This window comes from Anomaloglossus baeobatrachus, chromosome 1 (genome assembly GCF_048569485.1).
Source record: "Anomaloglossus baeobatrachus isolate aAnoBae1 chromosome 1, aAnoBae1.hap1, whole genome shotgun sequence".
NCBI classification, from domain to species: Eukaryota; Metazoa; Chordata; class Amphibia; order Anura; family Aromobatidae; genus Anomaloglossus; species Anomaloglossus baeobatrachus.
Window position 1 is genome coordinate 379,042,376 of NC_134353.1, and position 23,999 is coordinate 379,066,374.

Below are 23,999 nucleotides of genomic sequence, written 5' to 3' on the forward strand. Positions count from 1 at the left end.
CATCACGGCGGTGACAGGGGAGGGAGCGCACATCACGGCGGTGACAGGGGAGGGAGCGCACATCACGGCGGTGACAGGGGAGGGAGCGCACATCACGGCGGTGACAGGGGAAGGAGCGCACATCACGGCGGTGACAGGGGAGGGAGCGCACATCACGGCGGTGACAGGGGAGGGAGCGCACATTATGCCGGTGACAGGGGAGGGAGCGCACATTATGGCGGTGACAGGGGAGGGAGCGCACATCACGGCGGTGACAGGAGGGAGCGCACATCACGGCGGTGACAGGGGAGGGAGCGCACATCACGGCGGTGAGGGGACGAGCAGCCGATCACGAGGGAAAGGGGCCGGGCAGCAGATCGGGGGGGACCGGTGGCACTGTGGCAGATGGTGGGCGGGTGGCGGCGGATCGGGAGGTGTGGGGGTGAGGGTGCGGGCAGCAGATACGAGGGGTGGGGGTGCGGGTGTCAGATCGCGGCGGAGGGCAGCGGCGGCGGCGGATCGGGAGGTGTGAGGGTGAGTGTGCGGGCAGCAGATACGAGGGGTGGGGGTGCGGGTGTCAGATCGCGGCGGAGGGCAGCGGCGGCGGTGGATCGGGAGGTGTGGGGGTGAGTGTGTGGGCAGCAGATACGAGGGGTGGGGGTGCGGGTGGCAGATCGCGGCGGAGGGCAGCAGCGGCGGCGGATCGGGAGGTGTGGGAGTGAGGGTGCGGGCAGCAGATACGAGGGGTGGGGGTGCGGGTGGCAGATCGCGGCGGAGGGCAGCAGCGGCGGCGGATCGGGAGGTGTGGGAGTGAGGGTGCGGGCAGCAGATACGAGGGGTGGGGGTGTGGGTGGCAGATCGCGGCGGCGGATCGGGAGGCCGGTTTCATACAGTGCAATGGCAGCGCGGCAACTTCCGGGTCCCATGCTCCGGTCTCATAACAGCATGGGACCGGAGCTTGTCGCCCTGCCATTGCACTGTGTACACTCACTGTGCTGGCGTGCTGCAGGGATGATGACGGGGGCGGTCACCGGCAACAGGTCCACTGTGATTGGAGAAATCGGTCACAAGGCCGATCTCTCCAATCACAGCTACTGGAGCTGGGGGAGGGTGATCCAGTGAGGTCACCCAGCTCCAGCCAATGGCCAGTGCTATAGCTGCACTGGCCAGGGCTGAATTTTAATGTTTCAGTCACTTTAAGTGGCTGGAACATTACAGTGGCTGTGATTGGTTGAGCGACGTTCGTCAGCCAATCACAGCCTCCGTAGGTCCGGGGAGGAGGCACCACCCCTCCTGAGGTCAGGTACAGGTCCCCTCCTCCCCGAATCTGCGGTTTATCCTAACTTTTCGCAGTCACCGGAGGCTCCGGTGCCGCGATTACGCCATGACGGAAAGATCCGTCCTTGGTCGTTAAGGCCCAGGGCACAAGGACGGATCTTTCCGTCCATGGTCGTGAAGGGGTTAAATAGCAAAAATCTATTGACAGATGCCCTTTAATGGTGCACTGTGTGGCCATGTCTGTGACCATGTCACCATCTAAGTGAGGAGTTGATGAAGTAAAGAAGTGGCCATGTAGGAGTCCTGTCATAACGATAATATTTATGGGAGAAGGCACACATTCGACTGTATCAGCATCTTTCATAATCTACCATGGATAAAATGGAATCCATGGCTTCTTCCTCTCTTGATTGTGAGTAGGAGAGAAGCAGATCTCTAGGTGGGAGTCCTAAAAATCGAATCAGGACCTATAAGATATTTATACCTGAATGTTTGATGTTTTATTGTGGCCCATGGGGTTAATGTAATCTAATAATGTGGTCCTTTGACCAAAAAAGATTGTGCACCACTGGAATATACTGAGCCAAATATTTATTACAAATTTAGAATTTAATTTGTATGTTTTTGATACTTGGTTACAAAGCTAATATATTTCTATTCTATTATTTCCTTTGCTTCATGGATTGCTCTGCAGCCCAGGTTGCTGTGTTCGCCCTTCCATGCCCTATAATTCTTCTCGTAGTCTCCCTGATGACGTGCTTAATTTTGTAAAGTCACATCCCCTAATGGAGGATTCTGTCCCCTCCGTTGGAGGTTTTCCGTGGATAACGCGTACACTGTCACGGTAAGAAAAATATTTTTACTTCAAACTGAATATGATTGCTCTGAATAAATGAGAATGATTATTACTCCACACGAGATGCAATACAACATATTACTAAATGAATTTTTTTTCTCCCAATTTTTTTTTCGAATATCAAAACAAAGGTAAAGATATGAGTAATACTAATGCATAGAGGAATAGAGTTGCCTGGGGGGACAGGAGGGATTATAGATTGAAATCTAGGGACAAATGAACAAAACCAATGACAGTATATTGTGCAAGCACAAGTATTATGACTACTTAGGAGCCCTGCTTTGTACATGATATGGATCTAGCCAGGTATTGATCAGTAGATAACAAGCAGTGATGAGTGAGCACCATCATGCTCACGTACTCGTAACGAGCAGTTGGATGCTTGGCAGGTTTCACTAGTTTGCCGAGTATAATGAAAGTTCCGGAAAAATGCTTGCATTTTCCATTGACTTCCATTATACTCGGTAAATGAGTTGCACCCGTCTGAGCATTCAACTGCTCGTTACGAGTACTGAGCACCCGAGCATGTGTCATATGATGTTTTGCTCTAAACTCGCTGGGTGTCATGACAGCATCAGACGCTGTTCAGACCACAGACTCTGACATACCTCACTATACTTTCTCTGGTGCTTCTGAGTTGCACATGCAGGCTCGGGCGTCCACCAGCTGTGTGATTATTAGTGATCAGACTAGCACAAGTTAATTTCTGCTAACTTGCTGGTTACCTTTTGGATCACATGTTGCGGGAGACCTATCACTGGTAGTCGCCATCTTTTTAAGGTGGAGGAATTTGTCTTAACTCGCTAACTATAGCTTTCTGTTACACCTGTCTGTATGCTGTTGGTTTCTAGTCTGGTGATTTACTGAGTATTGCTTGATGTGCTGTGGAATTCCTCCTGTCGTCTGGTTACTTCCTCCCTGCTTTAGTTGTCCTTCATATCATTTGTTGTCTGATTACTCTGTGTAAGCATGCTGGGAGATAGATTTTTGCTTTCCTCTGTTAGTCTATCACTGTTGGTGTTTGCTCACTTCTGTCCCTTGGTCCCTTGGGTTAGGGAGGGAGGGGGTAGTTGATCAGAGCTGGTCAGTAGCAGGAGTAGGAAGGCGGTCCAGACATGTTCACCATCAGACATATCTCTGGGATCAGGGACAGCTGAGGGCCAGTTTAGAAGTCCCAGTCAACTGTTATCCCCTGCAACCCTGGGACGGCTTGGTAGTGCTCGCTCAACACTAATAACATATAAAGACAGTGTGATTCTAGGTGGATAGTAGTGGGATCTTCTGGATATACTAATAAAACTCAGCTGATTGGGTTGTATGTAGTGTGGTCAGTCACTGTCTTCATGTTGGGACTTGTGGGGCCTCTTATCACTACTGTTTTGCTGCTGATTTTCACTGCTGCCAATCACTTTCTCCTGAACTGTTCCTGACCCTGTTTGTCTTGTGTCCCCTTCCTTACCCTAATCTCCCCATCACTCTAATCCCCTTTCAACCTTACAATCATCTCCCTCTGCTGCCGCTGCATGCTGATCATTGACGTACTGTATCTCACCAATGCATTTGTACTCAATTTGTGGCATGGGCATTTCTTTCACCAGTCATTTCTTTTTTTCTGCTCATCACCTCTGTGCATGCGTCTTGCTGAGCGCTGATCAGTGACATACGTCACTGATCGGTCTACGTGCTTACTATGACCTAGGTTTTTTGTAACGTCATACCAACTATGTGAATGTATCTTGTGTCTGATGAGGGTTGATTAGTGATTCACATCACTTATCAGGGTCCATGTTACAATTTTATTGCAGGTTTGTTTTTTTTTTTAAATGAAAAAAACAAAACAAAAACAAATATAAAAGTTCATTTTGATTAGTTGAGAAGTTTAGTGTCATCGGTAGTTAGGTAGTAACAATTTACTGTAGTAATTAGCTGATACTACAGTATTTTTACTAATATATAGAATTAAGGTTAACATCAGATAATTGCGCATGCTCAGTATTTTTTTCTTTTTCTGACATCCATTTACTATTTTTTATTTACTGAAGTTTCAAATATTTAGTAGCAAATTACTGAAATAATTATACAAAAGTTTGTTTTCCACTAACATAGAGTTATGGTTATCTTCAGTTGTGGGCATCCTATTTCTTCTTATGGTTGCTTACTAAGTTTTATTTATTATTTCAGAAATTTTGTGAAAATTATAAAATTAATTATGTTGCAGTTTTTTTCTTCTTATATAGTATTAAAGGTTAGCATTAGATAGTTGAGGGCACTCATTAATTGTTTTTACTGATGGGCACTTTTACAAAATGTTTATATTCTACTTTCACTTTCTTCCTTTCTTCTTTTTCTAGTTTCCTTTTTTTTATTTCATTTCTATATTATGTTCTTTTCTATTTCCATTCTTTTTTCCTTCCTTCTATCCTAATGTATTAAATTTAATAAAGTACATACCAAACGCACCACTAATAAAATAAAAATTGTTTATACAATACAGGTCAAAAGCACTATTGACCCCAACCTCACTTCCCCCCATGAAAAAAAAATTAAATTGGCCCAATGATCCCAAAGGGTTTATTTTCCCAAGTTGGTATATGCCATTCTTGCCACCGATAGTGAGGGAAAGGATGCCACATTTCTCTATTTTCCCTCCTTCTCTTCGTCCTCCAGTGACGATGAAGCCTACCGTATATGACCTAGGAGTGTAGATGAGGCATTGCCCATAGTTAGTGACCTCCTCCCCGTGGATCTCAAAGTCCGAAAATTATGATCCTGAGATTTTGTTGCTAGATCAGGAATCGATTTTGAAACTGTAGACTTCACAGAAATTGACTCTATCATAGTCAGTCCTATTCTCTGAGGCTTTCATAAATCACATAATGGCCTAAATAAGTTTATATTCCTAAAGATTTTTTGCCCGAAACCCCACTTCATCATTCACTAATTGGACCTGCCTAGATGCAGTATAAATGATGACGTTTTGTGGCCTTGTGCTTCACATTACAATAGTGAAGATGCCAGATCTTAGTCAAAATTTGAGTGTGAATATATTATTTAATACTCAAATTTTCCACATGACTATGACCCAGTCATGCTTTGAGGCCATATTAAAGTTTTACATTTTACTGATAAGGCCTATTGTCCACCCAGAGATACTCTCTACTATGACTCTCTATTCAAATTGTAGCCAGTCATTGATCACTTCAGATACAAATTTTCTGACGTCTACATTCACCAAAGGGACATCTGTGTCGATGAGTCCACTTCAATGGGAAAGCCTAAATTCTGACAAAACCTGCCCAGGAAGAGGAATCAAAATGTATACACCATGTGACTGAACCTCAGCGTAAACCCACAGATTTAGGGCACAATTTATCAAAGCTTTATATTCTTACAGAAAATTAGGGCTTTCCTAATGTAGTGGTGATTGTGTTTTTTATGGCTCTTTTTCCATTTACACATTTTGTATTCATCCAACATTCTTTGCCTTACCTTATTAAGCCAGTTTCCGGGTCACTTTACAGTCGCCTTTTTATTAACTGTCTTATTGTTTTCTGTACATTTGTTCTTCACCTATTCACTTTAATAAATGTATTTGTTTTTGCATTACTCCCATGTTCTCCAGTTTTTCAATATGGAGTTTTGGTGCATGTCCATATGAGCCTATATGCAATATGGTTTATTTAGTACTTTGACCACTAGGCTTACCAAGGATTTTATGTTCATTATAATCAGATCAAATAATATAACCCTTTAAAAATCAATTTTATTAATTTAAGCTTAAAATTATCCAGTACACCATGTGCAAATACTACAAAAGAAGAAAAAAGGGAGGAGGGTAAAGTTCTCACCCTAAAAGATGTATTCAACGCGTTTCTCCAGCAGCGAGGACCCTCCTTATCCCTCTATCATGCTAACCTGTTAACAATTGGCACGTTTATATATCAAGCCTCCTGATGATCCGCTGCTGGAGAAACGCGTTGAGGCATTTCTGAGGCATCGCTGGGACGCACATCTGACCTTTGCACGCTAAGTGTTTGACTACCTCATTATTTATTTGTTTGTCCAGAACCTGGTTGCACTTTATTATGCATTAGCACCTTATTTGAAGCTTGGTTTACTGAAGCATATGAATTTTCTGAGCAACTGCACCTTATAAATTTTAAGGTATAGACTGTGAAAGGATAGTTTGCATATATTTATTGCATTAGCACTTTATTCTGCTGACTATATGCACTATGCACTTTACCAAGCATGCATAATATTATGACATAGTAGTTATCTTTTATTGTGCACCTTGTTACTAGTGTTTTGGTACCCCTGGTTCACATCTATATCAGGTCATTTAAGGCTAGGTTCACACACTGCGTTTTTGTGCGTTTTTTGCGGCAAAAACCGCACAAAAACGCACCCGCGTCAAAAAACGCAGCAAAAAACGCACGCGTTTTGCCGCGATTTGGTGCGTTTTTTTGCTGCGTTTTTGCTCACTGCGTCTTTATGCGTTTTTTATCAGTGAACAAAAAAAAAAAGGTCTGATGTCATTTCCTTCTTCAATGTGTTCTTCATTCTCCACTAGTGTATGTAGAAGAGCAGACAGCTGCAGAACTACAAGGCTCAGCATACTCCATCCAATAGTGTATGCAGGAGAGCAGACAGCAGCTCTGCAGAACTACAAGGCTCAGCATGCTCCATCTAGGACTGTATGCTTGAGGAAGAGTCAGGGGGAGCAGACCTACAAGGCTCAGCATCCTCCATCCAATAGTGTATGCAGGAGAGCAGACAGCAGCTGTCGAACTACAAGACTCAGCATCCTCCTTCCAGGACTGTATGCAGGATTTCTTTGCCCCCCCCAAACAAAAAAAATGATGTGGGCTTCGCCATATTTTTGTATGCTAGCCGAGTACAGCAGGCAGGTACGGGCTGCCCCCAACCGCCAGCTGCCTATTTGTACCCGGCTGGGAACCAAAAATATAGGGAAGCCCTTTTTTTTTAATTATTTCATGAATTTCATGAAAAAATTATAAAAAAAAAATGACGTGAGCTTCGCCCAATTTTTGAGTCCATCCGGGTACAACTAGGCAGCTGGGGATTGGAATCCACAGTGCAGGGTGCCCATGGTTTCTGGGCACCCCCGCTGTGAATTGCAGTCCCGCAGCCACCCCAGAAAATGGCGCTTTCATAGAAGCGCCATCTTCTGGCGCTGTATCCAACTCTTCCAGCTGCCCTGATGCCGGGTGGCTCGCTGGGTAATAATGGGGTTAGGGCTAGCTGTATAGCTGGCCCTAAGCCCGAAATTCATGGTGTCACGCCAATATTAGACATGGCCACCATGAATTTCTAGTAAAGATAAAAAAAAAACACAACACACAGAAAAATATTTTTATTAGAAATAAAACACAACACAATTAGTGACTCCATCTTTATTGAAATAAAGAACCCCCCTCCGCAGTAATCCTGGGTCAAGGGTCCCGCGCCGTCCAATCCGGATCCAGATCATCTGATCGGTTTGCTGGAAGGCAAAGCGATCAGATGATGTGTCAGGTTCTAGGGGCTGAAGCACATCACACATCAGCTGATTGTATAAAAGCCGTACAATCAGCTGAAGCATCAGTGCAAAAAAAAAATAAAAAAATACTCACTTATGTGCTGATTACCAGCAGCTCCTGCAGCGATGGGGCGGGAGTCTGATCCTGTCCGATCGCTGCAGCAGCTGCCGGTAATCAGGGATGAAGTCTCCTGACGCATCCGCTGATAACCGGCCGGGCGCCGGCGTCAGCCCGAGACTTACGATCACCTGATGCGTCAGGTGACTTTTTTTGCACTGATGCTTCAGCTGATTGTATAAAAGCCGTACAATCAGCTGATGTGTGATATGCTTCAGCCTCTAGAACCTGACACATCATCTGATCGCTTTGCCTTCCAGCAAACCGATCAGATGATCTGGATCCGGATTGGACGGCGCGGGACCCTTGACCCAGGATTACTGCGGAGGGGGGTTCTTTATTTCAATAAAGATGGAGTCACTAATTGTGTTGTGTTTTATTTCTAATAAAAATATTTTTCTGTGTGTTGTGTTTTTTTTTTATCTTTACTAGAAATTCATGGTGGCCATGTCTAATATTGGCGTGACACCATGAATTTCGGGCTTAGGGCCAGCTATACAGCTAGCCCTAACCCCATTATTACCCAGCGAGCCACCCGGCATCAGGGCAGCTGGAAGAGTTGGATACAGCGCCAGAAGATGGCGCTTCTATGAAAGCGCCATTTTCTGGGGTGGCTGCGGGACTGCAATTCACAGCGGGGGTGCCCAGAAAGCATGGGCACCCTCCACTGTGGATTCCAATCCCCAGCTGCCTAGTTGTACCCGGCTGGACTCAAAAATTGGGCGAAGTTCACGTCATTTTTTTTTTTAATTATTTCATGAAATTCATGAAATAATTAAAAAAAAAAGGGCTTCCCTATATTTTTGGTTCCCAGCCGGGTACAAATAGGCAGCTGGCGGTTGGGGGCAGCCCGTACCTGCCTGCTGTACCCGGCTAGCATAGAAAAATATGGCAAAGCCCACGTCATTTTTTTTGTTTGGGGGGGCAAAGAAATCCTGCATACAGTCCTGGAAGGAGGATGCTGAGCCTTGTAGTTCGACAGCTGCTGTCTGCTCTCCTGCATACACTACTGGATGGAGGATGCTGAGCCTTGTAGTTCGACAGCTGCTGTCTGCTCTACTGCATACACTATTGGATGGAGGATGCTGAGCCTTGTAGGTCTGCTCCCCCTGACTCTTCCTCAAGCATACAGTCCTGGATGGAGCATGCTGAGCCTTGTAGTTCTGCAGCTGCTGTATGCTCTCCTGCATACACTATTGGATGGAGTATGCTGAGCCTTGTAGTTCTGCAGCTGTCTGCTCTTCTGCATACACTAGTGGAGAATGAAGAACACATTGAAGAAGGAAATGACATCAGACCTTTTTTTTTTGTTCACTGATAAAAAACGCATAAAGACGCAGTGAGCAAAAACGCAGCAAAACGCAGCAAAAAAACGCACCAAATCGCGGCAAAATGCGTGCGTTTTTTGCCGCGGTTTTTTGACGCGGGTGCGTTTTTGTGCGGTTTTTGCCGCAAAAAACACACAAAAACGCAGCGTCAAAAAAACGCAGTGTGTGAACCTAGCCTTAGGGTGAAATGGGGATTTTTTAGGGACAGCCGTCGATGAGTGGGGGCGCCATTTTCGTCATCATTAGGGTGCCAACCTCCGCGGCAAGGTAGTGGATAGGAGGGAGGTGCATCTTTTAGGGTGAGAACTTTACCCTCCTCCCTTTTTTCTTCTTTTGTAGTATTTGCACATGGTGTATTGGATAATTTTAAGCTTAAATTAATAAAATTGATTTTTAAAGGGTTATTTGATATGCAACACTCCCCTTTGTTATAAATTTCATTATAAATCAGACAAAAAAGTGAAAAAAGTTATAAATAGCAAAAATTAACATCCAAACTCCTCCAAAATATAGAACAAAAAAATACTACACCAATAACTATACATATTCATGTAAAAAGAAACAAAATAAATAAATACACATAAAATACACATATATATATGGTTTTGCAGTATCCGTAACTACCTAATCTAGAAAAATTTCACACTATTTAACCCCTACAGTCAACACCATAAAAAAATAATAAAAAAACATGTGCAAAAACTATATTTATGCATAATAACCCAGACTAAAAAGTAAAGTAAAACACAATCAAAAAGTTGGTCGTGAATAGGAAGGGTATTCCTGAAAATGTCATCTTGTCCAACAAAAAACAAACCTCATTCAGGGCCATTAATGGAAAAATAAGAAAGCCATAGTTTTTTTTCTTTTAAAAATCAAAAATTGTTATTGTGTAAAAGCATCAAAACCTACATAAATGTAAATGTGGTATCATTGTAATTATACTCGTCCGAAGAATAAAGCAATCATCACTCTTACCATTCTGTGAACAGCAAATAAAAAAGAATTCCTGAATTGCTGTTTTTTGTTTATTCTGCCTACCTTAATTTGGAATTGAAAGTACCGTATTTAGCGGGTTCTAAAATGCACCGGATTGTAAGATGTACCCCAAATTTAGAGGAAGAAAAAATAATTTGTAATACTAAAAAAGGGGGTCCGTCTTAAAATCAGAGTCTGTCTTATAATTATAATCTTGGTATAGCTTACTGGGGGTCCTGGTGGAGCGAGATTGCAGATGAAAGAAGTCGGCAACAGACATGCTGCGGGCCCGATGCTATGAGAAGAGTGTGTAGTGGCCGCATGATACAGGCTCCATTAATCTCAGGTCAGTGGATGCTTCAGGATAATGGCTGCGGATGCAGCGAACTCACAGATTGAGATCTCAGAGAGCTGAGATTTCAGTGTTTGTGTGGAAGAGAAGGCCAAAATCCCATCTGGGCAATGGATGCAACTAGTTTCTGTATACAGGAGGTGTCTTGAAGTGGTCTTCACCAATAAAGGCTTTTGTACAAAGTTATGCCATACATTTCAGTAACTGTATTCAATACTTTTTCCCTGTGTCATTCCCTGTGTCATCTATGGTTTGATTTGTTTGCCTGTGTGGATGGGAGGAGTTGTTACTCATGTGAGAAATTCATGTCAATAGCACCTTTAGGGCTGACCAGTGCAGAAAAAAGCGCACCCTCTGGCAGACTTGACACTGTGTTTTGACAAAAAGAATGCATCCAAAACAGATGTATTTTGGATGCATTTTGCATGCATTTTCCATGCGTTTTGGATGCATTTTTGTCAGTGCGGTCCTCTGTCAATTCAGCTCTGCTACATGCCCGCTGACAGCAGACACAGACAGAGCCGGGCGATGAGAATGAACTCGGATGAACTTCATCCAACTTCATTGTCATCCTGTGGCTCTGTCTGTGTGCTGTCATGAACTCAGATGAACCTCCGAGGTCAGTGCCAGGACACAGGAGTCCGCAGCAGTGATGTCAGAGCTTCACCCGAGTTCACTGACATCGCGCATCTCTCTCTCTCTCTCACACAGCCTGATTTTCGGTCACATGTGAAGTACTCACCTGTGAACGCAAATCCCCTGAGTGACTGAAGTGAGCCGCGCGATCAGCGGTGCAGTCACTCAGGTTACTTGCGGCCACAGCTGCAGTTTTCCACTTGAGAGCGGTGGCCGCGGGTCACCTCAGTGACAGCACAGCTGATCGCGGGACTCACTTCAATTGCTGCATGGAGCTCACAGCTAGCGGTCCTTCTCTATGGCCGCTTGCTGTCAGCTTCCGATGTAGCAGAGCTGAAAGCATCGTGGGACCTTGTGTGGATTAAGTTGGACCTGGAGGTGATTTTGAGGGGTTAATAAAGTGGTAAGAGAAGGTGTTTTTTTGTATTTTATTTCAAATAAAGGCTTTTTCAGTATTTGTGTTTATTTACTTTCTCTACAGTTTAGTGATGGGGGGTGTCCCAGCTACGCCTGCCATCACTAAGCTAGGACTTAGTGGTAGCTATGGGCTGCCATTAACTCCTTATTACCCATATTGCCACCGCATCAGGGCAACAGAAAGAGCCGGGTAGAGTCCCGGAACTGTCGCATCTAATGGATGCGGCTATTCCGGGCAGCTGTTCGCTGATATTTTCAGGATGGGGAGCTCCCCATAATGTGGTGCTCCCAATCCTGAGAATACCAGCCCACAGCTGTGTGGCTTTATCTTGGCTGAGTATCATTTGCGTGGGGACCGCACATTGTTTCTTAAATTATGTATTTATTTTACTGCACGATATAGACATGCCCACCGCTGGCTGTGATTGGTTGCAGTGAAACAACTGTTACTCAGCGTGGGGGCGTGTCTGACTGCAACCAATCATAGGCGCCGGTGGGCAAGGGAAGCAGGGAATATGAGACGGAATAATGAGCGGCTGGCATTTTCAAAGGAGGAGAAGCCACCACAGTGTGACAGCCATGCAGCGCCGCGCCCGTGATCGTGGATCGGTGAGTATGAGAGAGGGGGTTGGAGGGAGAGACCGACATCGACAGAGAGAGATACCAAAAGACCTGCGTTTGTTATGTCAAATAAACCTGCAGATCGCAACAAAAATGCAGTGCAAACGCACTGCTTAGCATTTTGGTAGCGTTTTTCAACAACTCATTGATTTCAATGGGTGCAGAACACTGCCAAAACGCTCAAAAGAAGTGACATGCTGCATTTTTAAACGCAGAAATATTGTAACATTTTTTACTTTTAAAATGCTGCGTTCCAAAAAGCATTGTGCGCACGGATTTTGCATAATTCTCATAGACTTTGCTGGGGAAGCAGAACGCGTGCATTTTGACAATGTGACGCTGCAGCTTAAACCGCTGTGGAAATGCAAAAAAAACGCAACATGTGCATGAGCTCTTAGACTTTTAGAAATATATTTACTTAGAAAATTGGTGACGCGATCAATACTTATTTCACCCGCTGCATATTTGTTTTTTATGGAAGTGAATAACAGTTGCATATTTCAGGAAAGGCATTAGGTTGGATTCACACACTTAGATGTTGTTGCTAGAGCTTAATGTTTGAAATGTATGAATTCACCCTTATATATACACATGATTTATGACTTATATTTGCATGGACTGGGTCACCCAGAAAGTCACTGTTTGTAGTAAGGGTACGTTTGCACAGATCAGTTGCGTTTTTGATGCTGCAGAATTTCTGCACCATCTCCGCTAACTGCAACATCTAGTGCAAGTCTATGGTGAAAATCTGCCCAGAAAACTGAGTGTTCTGTAAAATCCTTGTTTAAAGTTTTCCCCCATTTAGCCATGTAGTTTAAAAGAATAGGGTTAGTGTCATTATTTACAAGGTCAAAGATATATTTGGTATTCCAGATGGTTTTCTTTTCCGTATTACAAATGAGGTGGTTTATAATCTTTGGAAGGGGATGTTTACCAACCAATAATTTATTAAGGGATTCCCTTAGAGAAATCAATGTTTTGAAGTCCAAGTCTGTGATCTTATATTTTATTTTTAGATCTAAAAAGGAAATAAAATCTTTTCCATCATGTATGTTACTAATTGTTTTTAGGGTAAGATTTTGCCATGAAGAAGGTACCTGCAAATCAGTTAGGATTGTTAAAATATTTAGAGAGAAGTTTTTAATTTGATCATATTTCGACATCTTGTTTTTAATCTTACATAAACTCCGCCAAGCAAGAATAGTAGATGCAAGAGTAGGGTGGTAAGGCAGGGAAAGTTTGGGATTAGGTATATGGGTTAAAAGAAGAAAACGGAGAGAAGAATAGTTGTTTAAAGCAGACTCAAGGTCCAACCATGTCGGAGAAAAATTACTTTTTAGCCAACAAATACTTTGTTTTATTATATTAGTTTTATAATAGCTTTCAAGGTTTGGCAAACCATATCCGCCTCTGATTTTACGTTTCATTACAGTGGACTTAGAAAGTCTTGGTTTTTTTATGATTCCAAATAAACCCATTTAGAATTGATTGAAGTTTACCAATGAATTTTATTGGAATGGTGAGTGGAATAGCCCTAAAGTAGTAAAGAATCTTGGGTAAGATCATCATTTTGTAGGACATGAGTAATTTAGCCTAAAAGCGACTTTTTCCTCTAATATTTCGGCTATACTACACGAGTCCTTCTATAAGGTCATAACAAATTGGTATTTCACTCCCTCTAAGCTACATAACATACACCCCAAAAATACTCCACTTTGTTGGATAAATTGTAATGAAAAAGGAACGTTGGTCCACATCTTATGGAATTGCCCAAAGATAAGACATCTCTGGAGGGAAGTGTCAAATCTAATTAATCGAGTTACAAATTCCAACATCAAATTATCGCCCCAAATGGCGCTTCTTTCTATGGTTTTGGAAACACTAGACCAAATGCTGATCCCGATTGTGATTCACATTTTTTTGAGCACAAAACAACTTTTATTGGCCAAATGGAAAAGTGATACTGTTCCAAATATTTCTGAAGTAATCAAGATGTTATCCATGCACCACGAATTTGAAAATAAACACACGATATACAATAACCTGTTCCAACCCTATCAAAAGAGATGGGGTACCTGGCTATCCTACATTGAGCAATTCAAACCATAAGCTTCTATAGTAGAAATTTTGAAGATAAAAACACAAATAGTCCTCTGACAAATACCCCAATCAATTTTCTTATTTCTTTCTTGTACATATTTCTTAAAAGAAATGATTCTCAATATTTGCAAAGAAGATATAACTAAACTAAGCTATATATATGTTGCACAGAAGTCTTTGCAAATGATTATTATGCATGGTAGTTCTCCTAACCATTTTCCTAATCCCATTTCACCTTTCTTTTCCCGGTTTCCCCAATAAAGATCTCTCCTTCCGCCTTCCTTCCCCGGTTTACCTCCCCTTCAAACAAAAAACGCAAATGTTTGAACTGTATACAAAGAAATTGTCTAATGTTTCTACTTTGTTCCACTAAACTAATGTAATATATAAATGTTCTAATATGTAATAATAAAAATATTGTAACCAGAAAACTGAGTGTTCCTACAAGACAAATTGTCATACTGTGGCTCAGAAAAACACACCGTATGTGAGTTTATGCAGCGTAAAAAATAAGCAGATTTTTTATAAATCCCATCCACTTTGTACTGTAAGATGTAGCATTTTGGATGCAGCGAACATACACAGCATCAAAATGCGTGTAACACTGATTTTTTTTAAACGTACTTGAATACATCAAAATACACACAATAGCTTTAAAACTGTAATCTGAGAATAGTTTATTAATAATAATAATAATAATTATTATTAATAGTAGTACTTTGTGAATTAACAGTTGGAATTTACATAATGACAATAAATCGTGTTGTCTAGTTCTGAGCTTTAAGTGACATATGGCAGAATTCAGCATGGTGATTAGCGAGAAATGCTAGTTGAGAAATTCATTAAAAGTAAATTTCCATTGTGTAACTTTTCAGGGACCAGCTAACGCACATTGCTGTGGATGCATCTTGTGGTCTTTTTGGGAATGAAACCGTTATTTTTCTTGGTTCCAACTCTGGAATTGTCCTAAAGTATCTTCTCACTCTGAAACTGGGTGTATTTGAGAGCAATATCTTCAAGAACAGCATCCTGCTTGAAGAGATCCACACATACCCTGCAGACAGGTATGTAACTAGGTTTCTGAATTCAAATTAAAGAGGTTTTAATGCAAAAAAGTGTATTTCATGATTTCCGAGTTCATATATGCACATTGCAATTGAGGAACGTTCACACTGTGGCCAACTAACAGACAAAACCTAAGATAAATAGAAAAAGAACAGTTGTTCGAGCAAAGAATCCACATACGGGAGTATATAAAAAATAGCTTTTATTCTAATTAGATTAAAAATTCATATATTAAACTGGCAATACGTCTAGTACAGTCCTATTGCAATAACACGTTTTGACGGAAGCACCTTCTTCACGATCTTATGACTGTATAGCCAACAACAGACAAAACCTAAGACACATAGAAGAAGAAAAGTTGTTCCAATAAACAATCCACACATGGGAGTATAATAAAAAATAGCTTTTATTCCAATTAGATTAAAAATTTGTATATTAAACTGGCAATACGTCTAGTGCAGTCCTATAGCAATAAAGCGTTTCAGCTGAAGTGCCTTCTTCACTATCTTACGACTGTGTGGCCAACTAACAGACAAAACCCAAGATAGAAACAAAACGAGCACATACCCAGCTGTAAAAAATAAGTAATAGTACATATAAATAACATGGGGTACTAAAGCCATCACACTTTGACATTGTGGTAATGGAGGATTGGAGCTATGAGAAGTTTGGGGAAAAAATAAATACTTAGATTAGATTATTAGATAGAATTGAGAGATACAATAGATACAGATAGCAGATGCATACCATAGCTATTCTGTGGGTATATGAGGCAGATAATAGAATGATAGATGTTACACTGGAGAGTGATGTCTTTCGCTCTGATATGGCTAAAATAATGGTGTACATTATTAGGCTATGTTCACACTAGAAAAATGATTTTTCTTAAGAAAATTTCTTAAGAAATTTCTTAAGAGTGCACCTGTGTTAAAAAACGCACCAAAAACGCACCTGCGTTTTTGCCGCGTTTTCGGTGCGTTTTTGGTGCGTTTTTGGTGCGTTTTCGGTGCGTTTTTACCGCTGGTTGCTCCCTGCGTTATTGTGCCAAATATCTATGGCAAAAAACGCAGTTAGCTGCAGAAAAGAAGTGACATGCTCATTCTTTTTCTTAAGAAAATCTACTGAAAGAATTTTCTTAAGAAAAAAACGCAGTGTGCGCACAGCTAATTTTTTTTGCCATAGGTTTTGCTGGGGAATGTCTGCAGAAAGGTTACAAGAATTTCTCAAGAAATTTCTGCAGCAAAAACGGACCAAAAACGGACCAAAAACGCAGGTGAAAAACGCAGTGTGTGAACATAGCCTTAGAGTTTTACATTATTTATTCAATTTGTGTGATAACCCCTATTAAAAGGAATCTATCACCAGGTTTTTGCCTCCTAATCTGAGAGCAGCATAATGTAGAGGCAGAGATCCTGATTCCAGCGATGTGTCACTTATTGGGTTGCTTAGTGTAGTTTTGATAAAACCTCGGGTTAATCAGCAGTAGATTATCATTAGAGGACTACTTGGCATGCTGCCAGGTAGTCCAGCATATTCATGGGTTCTGTATCTGCAGCAAAGAAAACAGTGAATTTATCAAAATGACAGCAAACAGCTCAGTAAGTGACACATCACTAGAATCAGGGTCACTGTCTCTACATTATGCTGCTCTCAGATGGAGTAGCAAAAACCTGGTGACAGATTTCCTTTAATTTTTTGTGATCTCTATGTTACTGCAAAATGTTTCAATTTTTTTCTACCTGTTTATAGATGTGGTGAAAAGGAAGAAGAACAAAGAATCGTCGGTCTGGAAGTTGACAAGGAGTCGGGATCTCTCTTAGTGGTGTACTCCAGATGTATGGTGAAAGTGCCTCTTGCACGTTGTGATAGATACAATGGATGCATAAAGTAAGAGTTTCTAAAAGAATAAAAAAGCACATTATTTTGCATTTTTCACACTCAATCTATTAATGATCACCAATATGCCTTTTTATGGTGGCCATTAAGGATCTTTATTTCTTGGGCCACCTTTCATTTAGCTGAGAAAAAGGGTATAGGGCCCTACAATGAGTATTCTACAGCTGACACCTTGCTGTTACAGCTCTATCATTCCAGTACCGATCATGGCTCGTTAACCCCATAAGATACTGCTGTCAACAGCGACATCTAGATGGTTAACAGAGTGTAGGGTCTCCCTGTCTCACCCCATCAACACACCTACATCATGATTGTAAGGTGTCAATGGTTGATAGCTACTAAGTCTAACAGGCAAAGTGCCAGTGCAACACTGACAGCTCTAATGAACTATTACAGGGTAATAGATGAACAAATATAGTGTAAAAAACAATGAAAATACTATAGCAGAATCACAGGGATATAAAGGAGCAAACCAGAGTTACCACAAAGGGACAATGACATATTTGAAAAATAGGGCTTGGTCTTGAAGGTCAAAATTGGTTCTGTCACTAAGGGGTTAAAATATAAAATAAAATTCTATTAGATGTATTTAGGACATAGGTAATAGTAGATTTTCAGATATACAAATTGTGTGTAAAGGTTTTGTGATGCTAGTTACTACTTACGAATAGTATAGACGGATGGGTAGTCAGACAAGCCGGGGTCAAGAAACAGGAGGACATGACAGGACACAGGGAGTAAGCAGAAACATAGTCAAGTCACAGGCCGAGGGTCAGAATTCCAGGAGAGTGCGTATTAGATTCAGGGAACAGACAGACATGGTCAGGTAACGATCTGAGGTCAGAAGCCAGGAGGTAAAGACAAAGAACAGGGAGCAGGCAGAGAGGAGTCAAACAATGGTCTGGGGTCAAGGAACTTAGATCAGAACACAGGCACAAACACGAGCCAAGAGCAGAACTGCAGAACCAGAGAGTAGAACTGGTGAGGCTCTCGGAGAGCATGCTCAGTAATGAAACCGAGAAATTACCTGGAAGGTAATTTCATGCAGTATTTCATATAGACAATTTCAAAGAATTCTTACATCATCCTGCACAACTCATCACATCTAGGGATCAGCGAAACCACACTGTATAGCTCGGGGTTCATACCAAACACCTAGTGTCCTGTACTTTAATCCGAACACGGACTTCTCATGACAGTCCGTTTCCGAGTTTGGATGCTGTTAAGATAAAGAACAAAGCTTGTTGTTAGGCTGCAGCCCAACTAATCAACAAGCATTTCAGCATGGAGAAGACGCTTGGACGCTGCTGGGAACAAATTAACTACATACTGTATTTACAAAATGACACGGATACATAATATATATATATAAAAAAAAGGCATGGGGTCTCTCCTATTTTTGATAACCGGTCAAGATAAAGTAGACAATTGAGGGCTGGTAATATCAGAATAGGAAGGCCCATAGTTATTTGGCCCTTCTCATCCTAAACATAGCAGTGCCAAGTCTGTTGCTTTGCCCGGCTCTTCCTGATTGCTCTAATGTGGTGGCAATCAGTGTAATATTTTTGGGGTTGATATCAGTTGTAAATTGACAGCTGACATCAAGCCCAGGGGTTAGTAATGGAGAGGCGTCTATCAGATGCGCCATTACTAACCCGGTAAATGTAAAGTAAAAAAAACACCCACCCAGGAAAAAATATGTTATTTGAATACAGACTCCCCCACACTCCTTCATTCACCAATTATTTAATTTATTAAAATACTTGAAGTTCCAATGTAATTCAGTGATGTAATGTCCCACAATGTCCATCAAATTATATGGAGCCTCATTTTCAAAACAGGGCTCCATAGGTTATTCACAATCAGCGGCAGGCACGGAATTTCTCACGAGTGTGAGAATTTCCATGCCTGCCGCTGACCGCAAGTTACCTATGTTGCCTCATTCTGAGCATGAGGCTCCATATGGTTCGATGGACATCATGAAATATTATACTATTGGATTATGTTGGAACTTCGAGTATCAATAATATGCTAGATGCCACTCCATTATCAACCTCAAAAATCAGGGCAATCAGGAAAAAAATCAGGTAATGCATCGGAATTGGTGCTTCTAATGGATGCGCCACTTCAGAGGCAGCTGATATTTTTAGGCTGGGAAGTGCCAAATAACCATGGGCCTTCCCAGCCTGATAATACTAGCCTCCAGCTGCCTGCTTTACCTTGACTGGTTATAAAAAAAAAATAAAAATAATAATAATAGGAGGGACCCCATGTCATCATTTTTTTTCAATTCCCTATCCACATTGTTTGCAGGATAATTGTTCTGCCCTTTCTCCCATTTTACCTCTTTTTCAGCTCCTAGCCCTTACCATGACCATTTTACAGCACCAAAGTTCAGGTCCCCATTGACTTTTATATACGGTTTGGGGTCAGGGGTCAAGTTCGGGTCAAGTCTGGGTACCAAACCGAACTTTTAACTAAAGTTCTGCGAAACCCAGTGAACCTGAACATCCACGGGTCCACTCATCCATAACCACATCTATAAATGCTAACCCATCTTATGAATTTCTTCATAGTGTCTTGGGTTAAATTCCTACAATGAATTTAATTTCAAATTTATACTGAGCCAAAACGCAGCACCTTAAAGTTCCAGCAAAGTGAGTGGGATGCATAGATATCTCATGCCCACTGTGCTTTATTTTTACGCAGAGCAAACTGATTTGATTAGTCCTGTAGTGGTAATTTCCTGCTAATAAAACAATGGTTTTATAAAAACTATGCTAAGCAGCCCAGTAAGTGACACATTGCTGGAATCAGGGTCTCTGTCTCTACATTATACTGCTGTCAGGTTGAGAGGCAAAAACTTGGTACCAGATTCCTTTTAAGTTGGCCATATACATTAGATAGCTCTTGGCCAAAATCCTTCATAAACTTCAGGTTAATTATAAGCATTTGATCTATGCATAATCCAAGATACATGTTATTTTCTATACCCAAATTAATTACATTTGCATGGACTATTTTTTTGTTACAGAAGTTGCCTGGAAACACGCGACCCATATTGTGCATGGGATTCAGAGAACAGCCTCTGTGTATTTATTCATCTTAGATCCAGGTAATGATGTAATAAGATATTTGGATGTCCATTAATACATAAATATGAAAAAAAAAAATGTTATAATATACATTAGCAGGGAAATTAGCTTCTTTTTTCTTTTTCATGACTGATCATTTACTCACAGTCAAGGCTGGTGATAGGGCAGTGGAAAGTTGGAAAGTTGGAAACATCCTTGGGGCCCTCAAAATCTACAGCCAGAGCTACACTGATAAGCATTCAGTGTAGCATCCGATGTGGAGACTATTTTAGGACCTTTGGTGACATGAAGATCATATGACTAGTTATTTGACCGTGATGTTACCACAGGTCTGGTACTCTGTGGGACTTCAGGCCCTTTGGTGACATTATGATCATGCAACCATGATCTCACCACAGGTCCTGGAAACTGCGGGAGTCAGAAGAGCTGAAGAGGTAATGGTCTGATGGTAAGTCATCATGCACGTGTGTGTGTGTGATCTTTGAAGGTAAGGATATGTATCAGTGTGGACATCAGAAAGTATGGTCTTCTGGTGGGTATACATTAGCAAGGATATCGGAATGTATGGGCTCCTGGTGGGTATTAACTAGTGAGGACATCAGAATGTATGGCTTTCCTGGTGGGTATATATTACTGAGGACATCAGAATGTTTGGGCTCCTGGTGGGTATATATTAGTGAGGACATCTGAATGTATGGGCTCCTGGTGGGTATATTTTACTGAGGACATCATAATTTATGGGCTCCTGGTGGGTATATATTAGTGAGGACATCTGAATGTATGGGCTCCTGGTGGGTATATTTTACCGAGGACATCATAATTTATGGGCTCCTGGTGGGTATATATTAGTGAGGACATCAGAATGTATGGGATCCTGGTGGGTATATATTAGTGAGGACATCAGAATGTATGGGCTCCTGGTGGGTATATATTAGTGAGGACATCAGAATGTATGGGCTCCTGGTGGGTATATATTAGTGAGGACATCAGAATGTATGGGCTCCTGGTGGGTATATATTAGTGAGGACATCAGAATGTATGGGCTCCTGGTGGGCATATATTAGTGAAGACAGCAGAATGTATGGGCTGCTGATTGACATATATTAGTGAGTATATGAGAATTTATGGGCTCCTTGTGGGTACATATTAGTGAGAACATCAGAAATGATGGGCTCCTTGTAGCTTTATATGTGTCTGTATGTATGTGCTCATTGTATGCATGTGTGGCGCCCCTGACCTGGTCAGGCACCACTGAGTACTGCACCCATGCTGGGGACAGTACAATACAGGTAATCCAGAAGGCTGACCGGGGTGTGGAACACAGGCGCATAGTGATCAGGTCTCACACATGTACCCATGAGAGGACCCCTGGGGATCCCAGGAGGGGGAAAAGCCTTCACCTTCACTGGAATAGTGGAGGGGGCCAAAAGCCTCCATCTCCTCTCAAGGGGTGTGGTAAGAGAGTCTGGTTGCTAGGTGGCGTAGGCAGGCACAAAAAGGGAAAAGAGAAGGAGGAGTAAACAGTCGAGAGTCTGCAGCAGAGTGTGGAGGAGTGAGGAGCAGGAAAGTGAAGCTCAGACAGGAGCAGCAGTGAAGGTCCCAGATGTGAGCCGGTTCAGAGCAGAGTCCAGGGAGCTCCGAGGAGCTGACCCCTTCCCCTGGGCTGCTGTAGTCTGACAGCGTCCGCGCAGTGGCTACCGACGGGGGAGAACGGTCAACTAGGAGTGCTACCCGAAACCCATCTCCAGCTAAAGAGAGAGCACAGAGTGGGAAGTAAGGAGACTGCTGGAGAGTACCAGGCCCAAACGGGCGGCAGATCCCGAAGCGGAGATAGATCCAGCTTTCTTTTGCTAAACCTGCCGGTGTGGGGCTCTCAAAGCCCACGCCACAACACCACAAAAAGCCGCAGCCACGTAGCCACAGTTAGGGCCCATAGCTCACAGGAGGCAAGAAGCTGGAGTGATCTGGCCCAGGCAACAAGCACACGGCAAACGAAGGGGAGTGAGGCTTCAGCAACTTCCCTGGGTGACCCCCATAGGGACTCAAAGTCGGGGTTACCCCAAACCACCAAGGGCTAAGGAAGGCGAGTTAGTAGTCACCCTCACAAGTCAGCCTGAAGGACACCTGGTTCCCGCCTGGTTCATCCCAGCTACGCCCGGGTTACTCACCCTGCCACCTGAAGTGAGTAAAAACCCTGAAAGACATTCTGCCTGTGTGGAGTTATTCTGCGCCTTGTGGTACTACGCACCTACACAGGGCCCTGGGGCTTGCCTCACTCTCAGGAGGCTATTCCAACTAACTGCACATATCATCCGCCCCAGGCGTCCCTTAATCTGCAGTGGCGGTCCCCACTGACCGCAATACTGAGAGTGGCGTCACGACAAGAAGAAGATCTCCTACCTGTGACAAGATCCAGCCGAGTGGAGTCCCTGAAGGTAATGCACCGACACAACACCTGTGGGGCTTCACATCTGGCGTCACGAACAGGATAAGGACTAGACCTGTTCAGACAGGTGACCATGTGCCTGGGCGGTCCGCTTGAAAAATTGGAAGCGCCGCCATATTGCCACCATGAAAAGCGCGCTGAAAAACAACAGCAGCCCGCGCTGGGAGAAGTTACCGCCCACGAAGAGGTGTGGCTACCCAGAGATCCCCTGCAGAGTTCTGACCTCGCTTGTGAAGAGAGCGGAAGCGTTCAGAGACGTCGGGACAGAAAGGGAGCCAGAAGCCTGCTGCTGGGAGAGGAGCTGCTGAAGGAGGCAGAGCGGAAACTGAACAGCTTGCTACTAGAGGCAACGGCGAGTCCACTGCTGGGAAATCGTGCAGAAGAGGGCGCAGAAGAAATGGCGTCTGACCGCAGAAACCCAGAACCGGGCTCCGCTGCCTGGTGGTATCGGGAGCTGGCCCAGTTCTGCGACCGACTGGAGACCCGGGTCGTGGAGCAGATCAGAGAAGAACGAATGGAACTTCTGGAGATGGCTGCCGCAGTTCAGGCCTATGAGAGGGGAACCGCACGACGAGTGCCAGACCGGACGGCGACGACTCAGACCCCGATGCTGCCACCGATGGGTGAGTCCAGTATTACCCCTGCCGGTCCGGATGCCCCGACCCCTGCTGCCACGCCCGCAGTCCCTGAAGAGGCGCCCGGCGCGGCGACGCTGAGCCAGGCCGCAGCCACGCCAGGTGCGGCCCGCCAAGCCCAGGCCGCCGCAGCAATGCCCTGCTCGGCCCGCCAAGCCCCGGCCGCCGCAGCGATGCCCTGCTCGGCCCGCCAAGCCCCGGCCGCCGTAGCGATGCCCTGCTCGGCCCACCAAGACCCGGTCCCTGCAGCGACGCCCAGCCCAGCCTGCACAGATCCCATCGCAGCTGCGACGCCGATCCAGGCCGCCGCCATACAGGGCGCGGCCCGCCAAGACCAGGCCGCCGCCATACAGGGCGCGGCCCGCCAAGACCAGGCCGCCGCCATACAGGGCGCGGCCCGCCAAGACCAGGCCGCCGCCATGCCGAGCGCGGCCCGCCAAGACCAGGCCGCCGCCATACAGGGCGCGGCCCGCCAAGACCAGGCCGCCGCCATACAGGGCGCGGCCCGCCAAGACCAGGCCGCCGCCAGGCCGAGCGCGGCCCGCCAAGACCAGGCCGCCGCCATGCCGAGCGCGGCCCGCCAAGACCAGGCCGCCGCCATACAGGGCGCGGCCCGCCAAGAGATTGCATCACCATTTACCCCGGCCTGCAAGGCCA

At 43.9% G+C, this 23,999-nt stretch overlaps 1 protein-coding gene across 2 annotated transcripts in view; it reads left to right on the forward strand.

The window, feature by feature from the left end:
• The window catches only part of SEMA6B (semaphorin 6B), a 323,709-nt gene that overhangs the window by 258,568 nt on the left and 41,142 nt on the right, over positions 1-23,999 (forward strand). For both annotated transcript variants that reach the window (XM_075352511.1, XM_075352510.1), the window contains exons 12-15: positions 1,952-2,101; positions 15,081-15,269; positions 17,020-17,157; positions 20,201-20,281. In XM_075352511.1, coding sequence (XP_075208626.1) covers positions 1,952-2,101; positions 15,081-15,269; positions 17,020-17,157; positions 20,201-20,281 — 558 coding nt within the window. The remainder of the gene's footprint in view (positions 1-1,951; positions 2,102-15,080; positions 15,270-17,019; positions 17,158-20,200; positions 20,282-23,999) is intronic.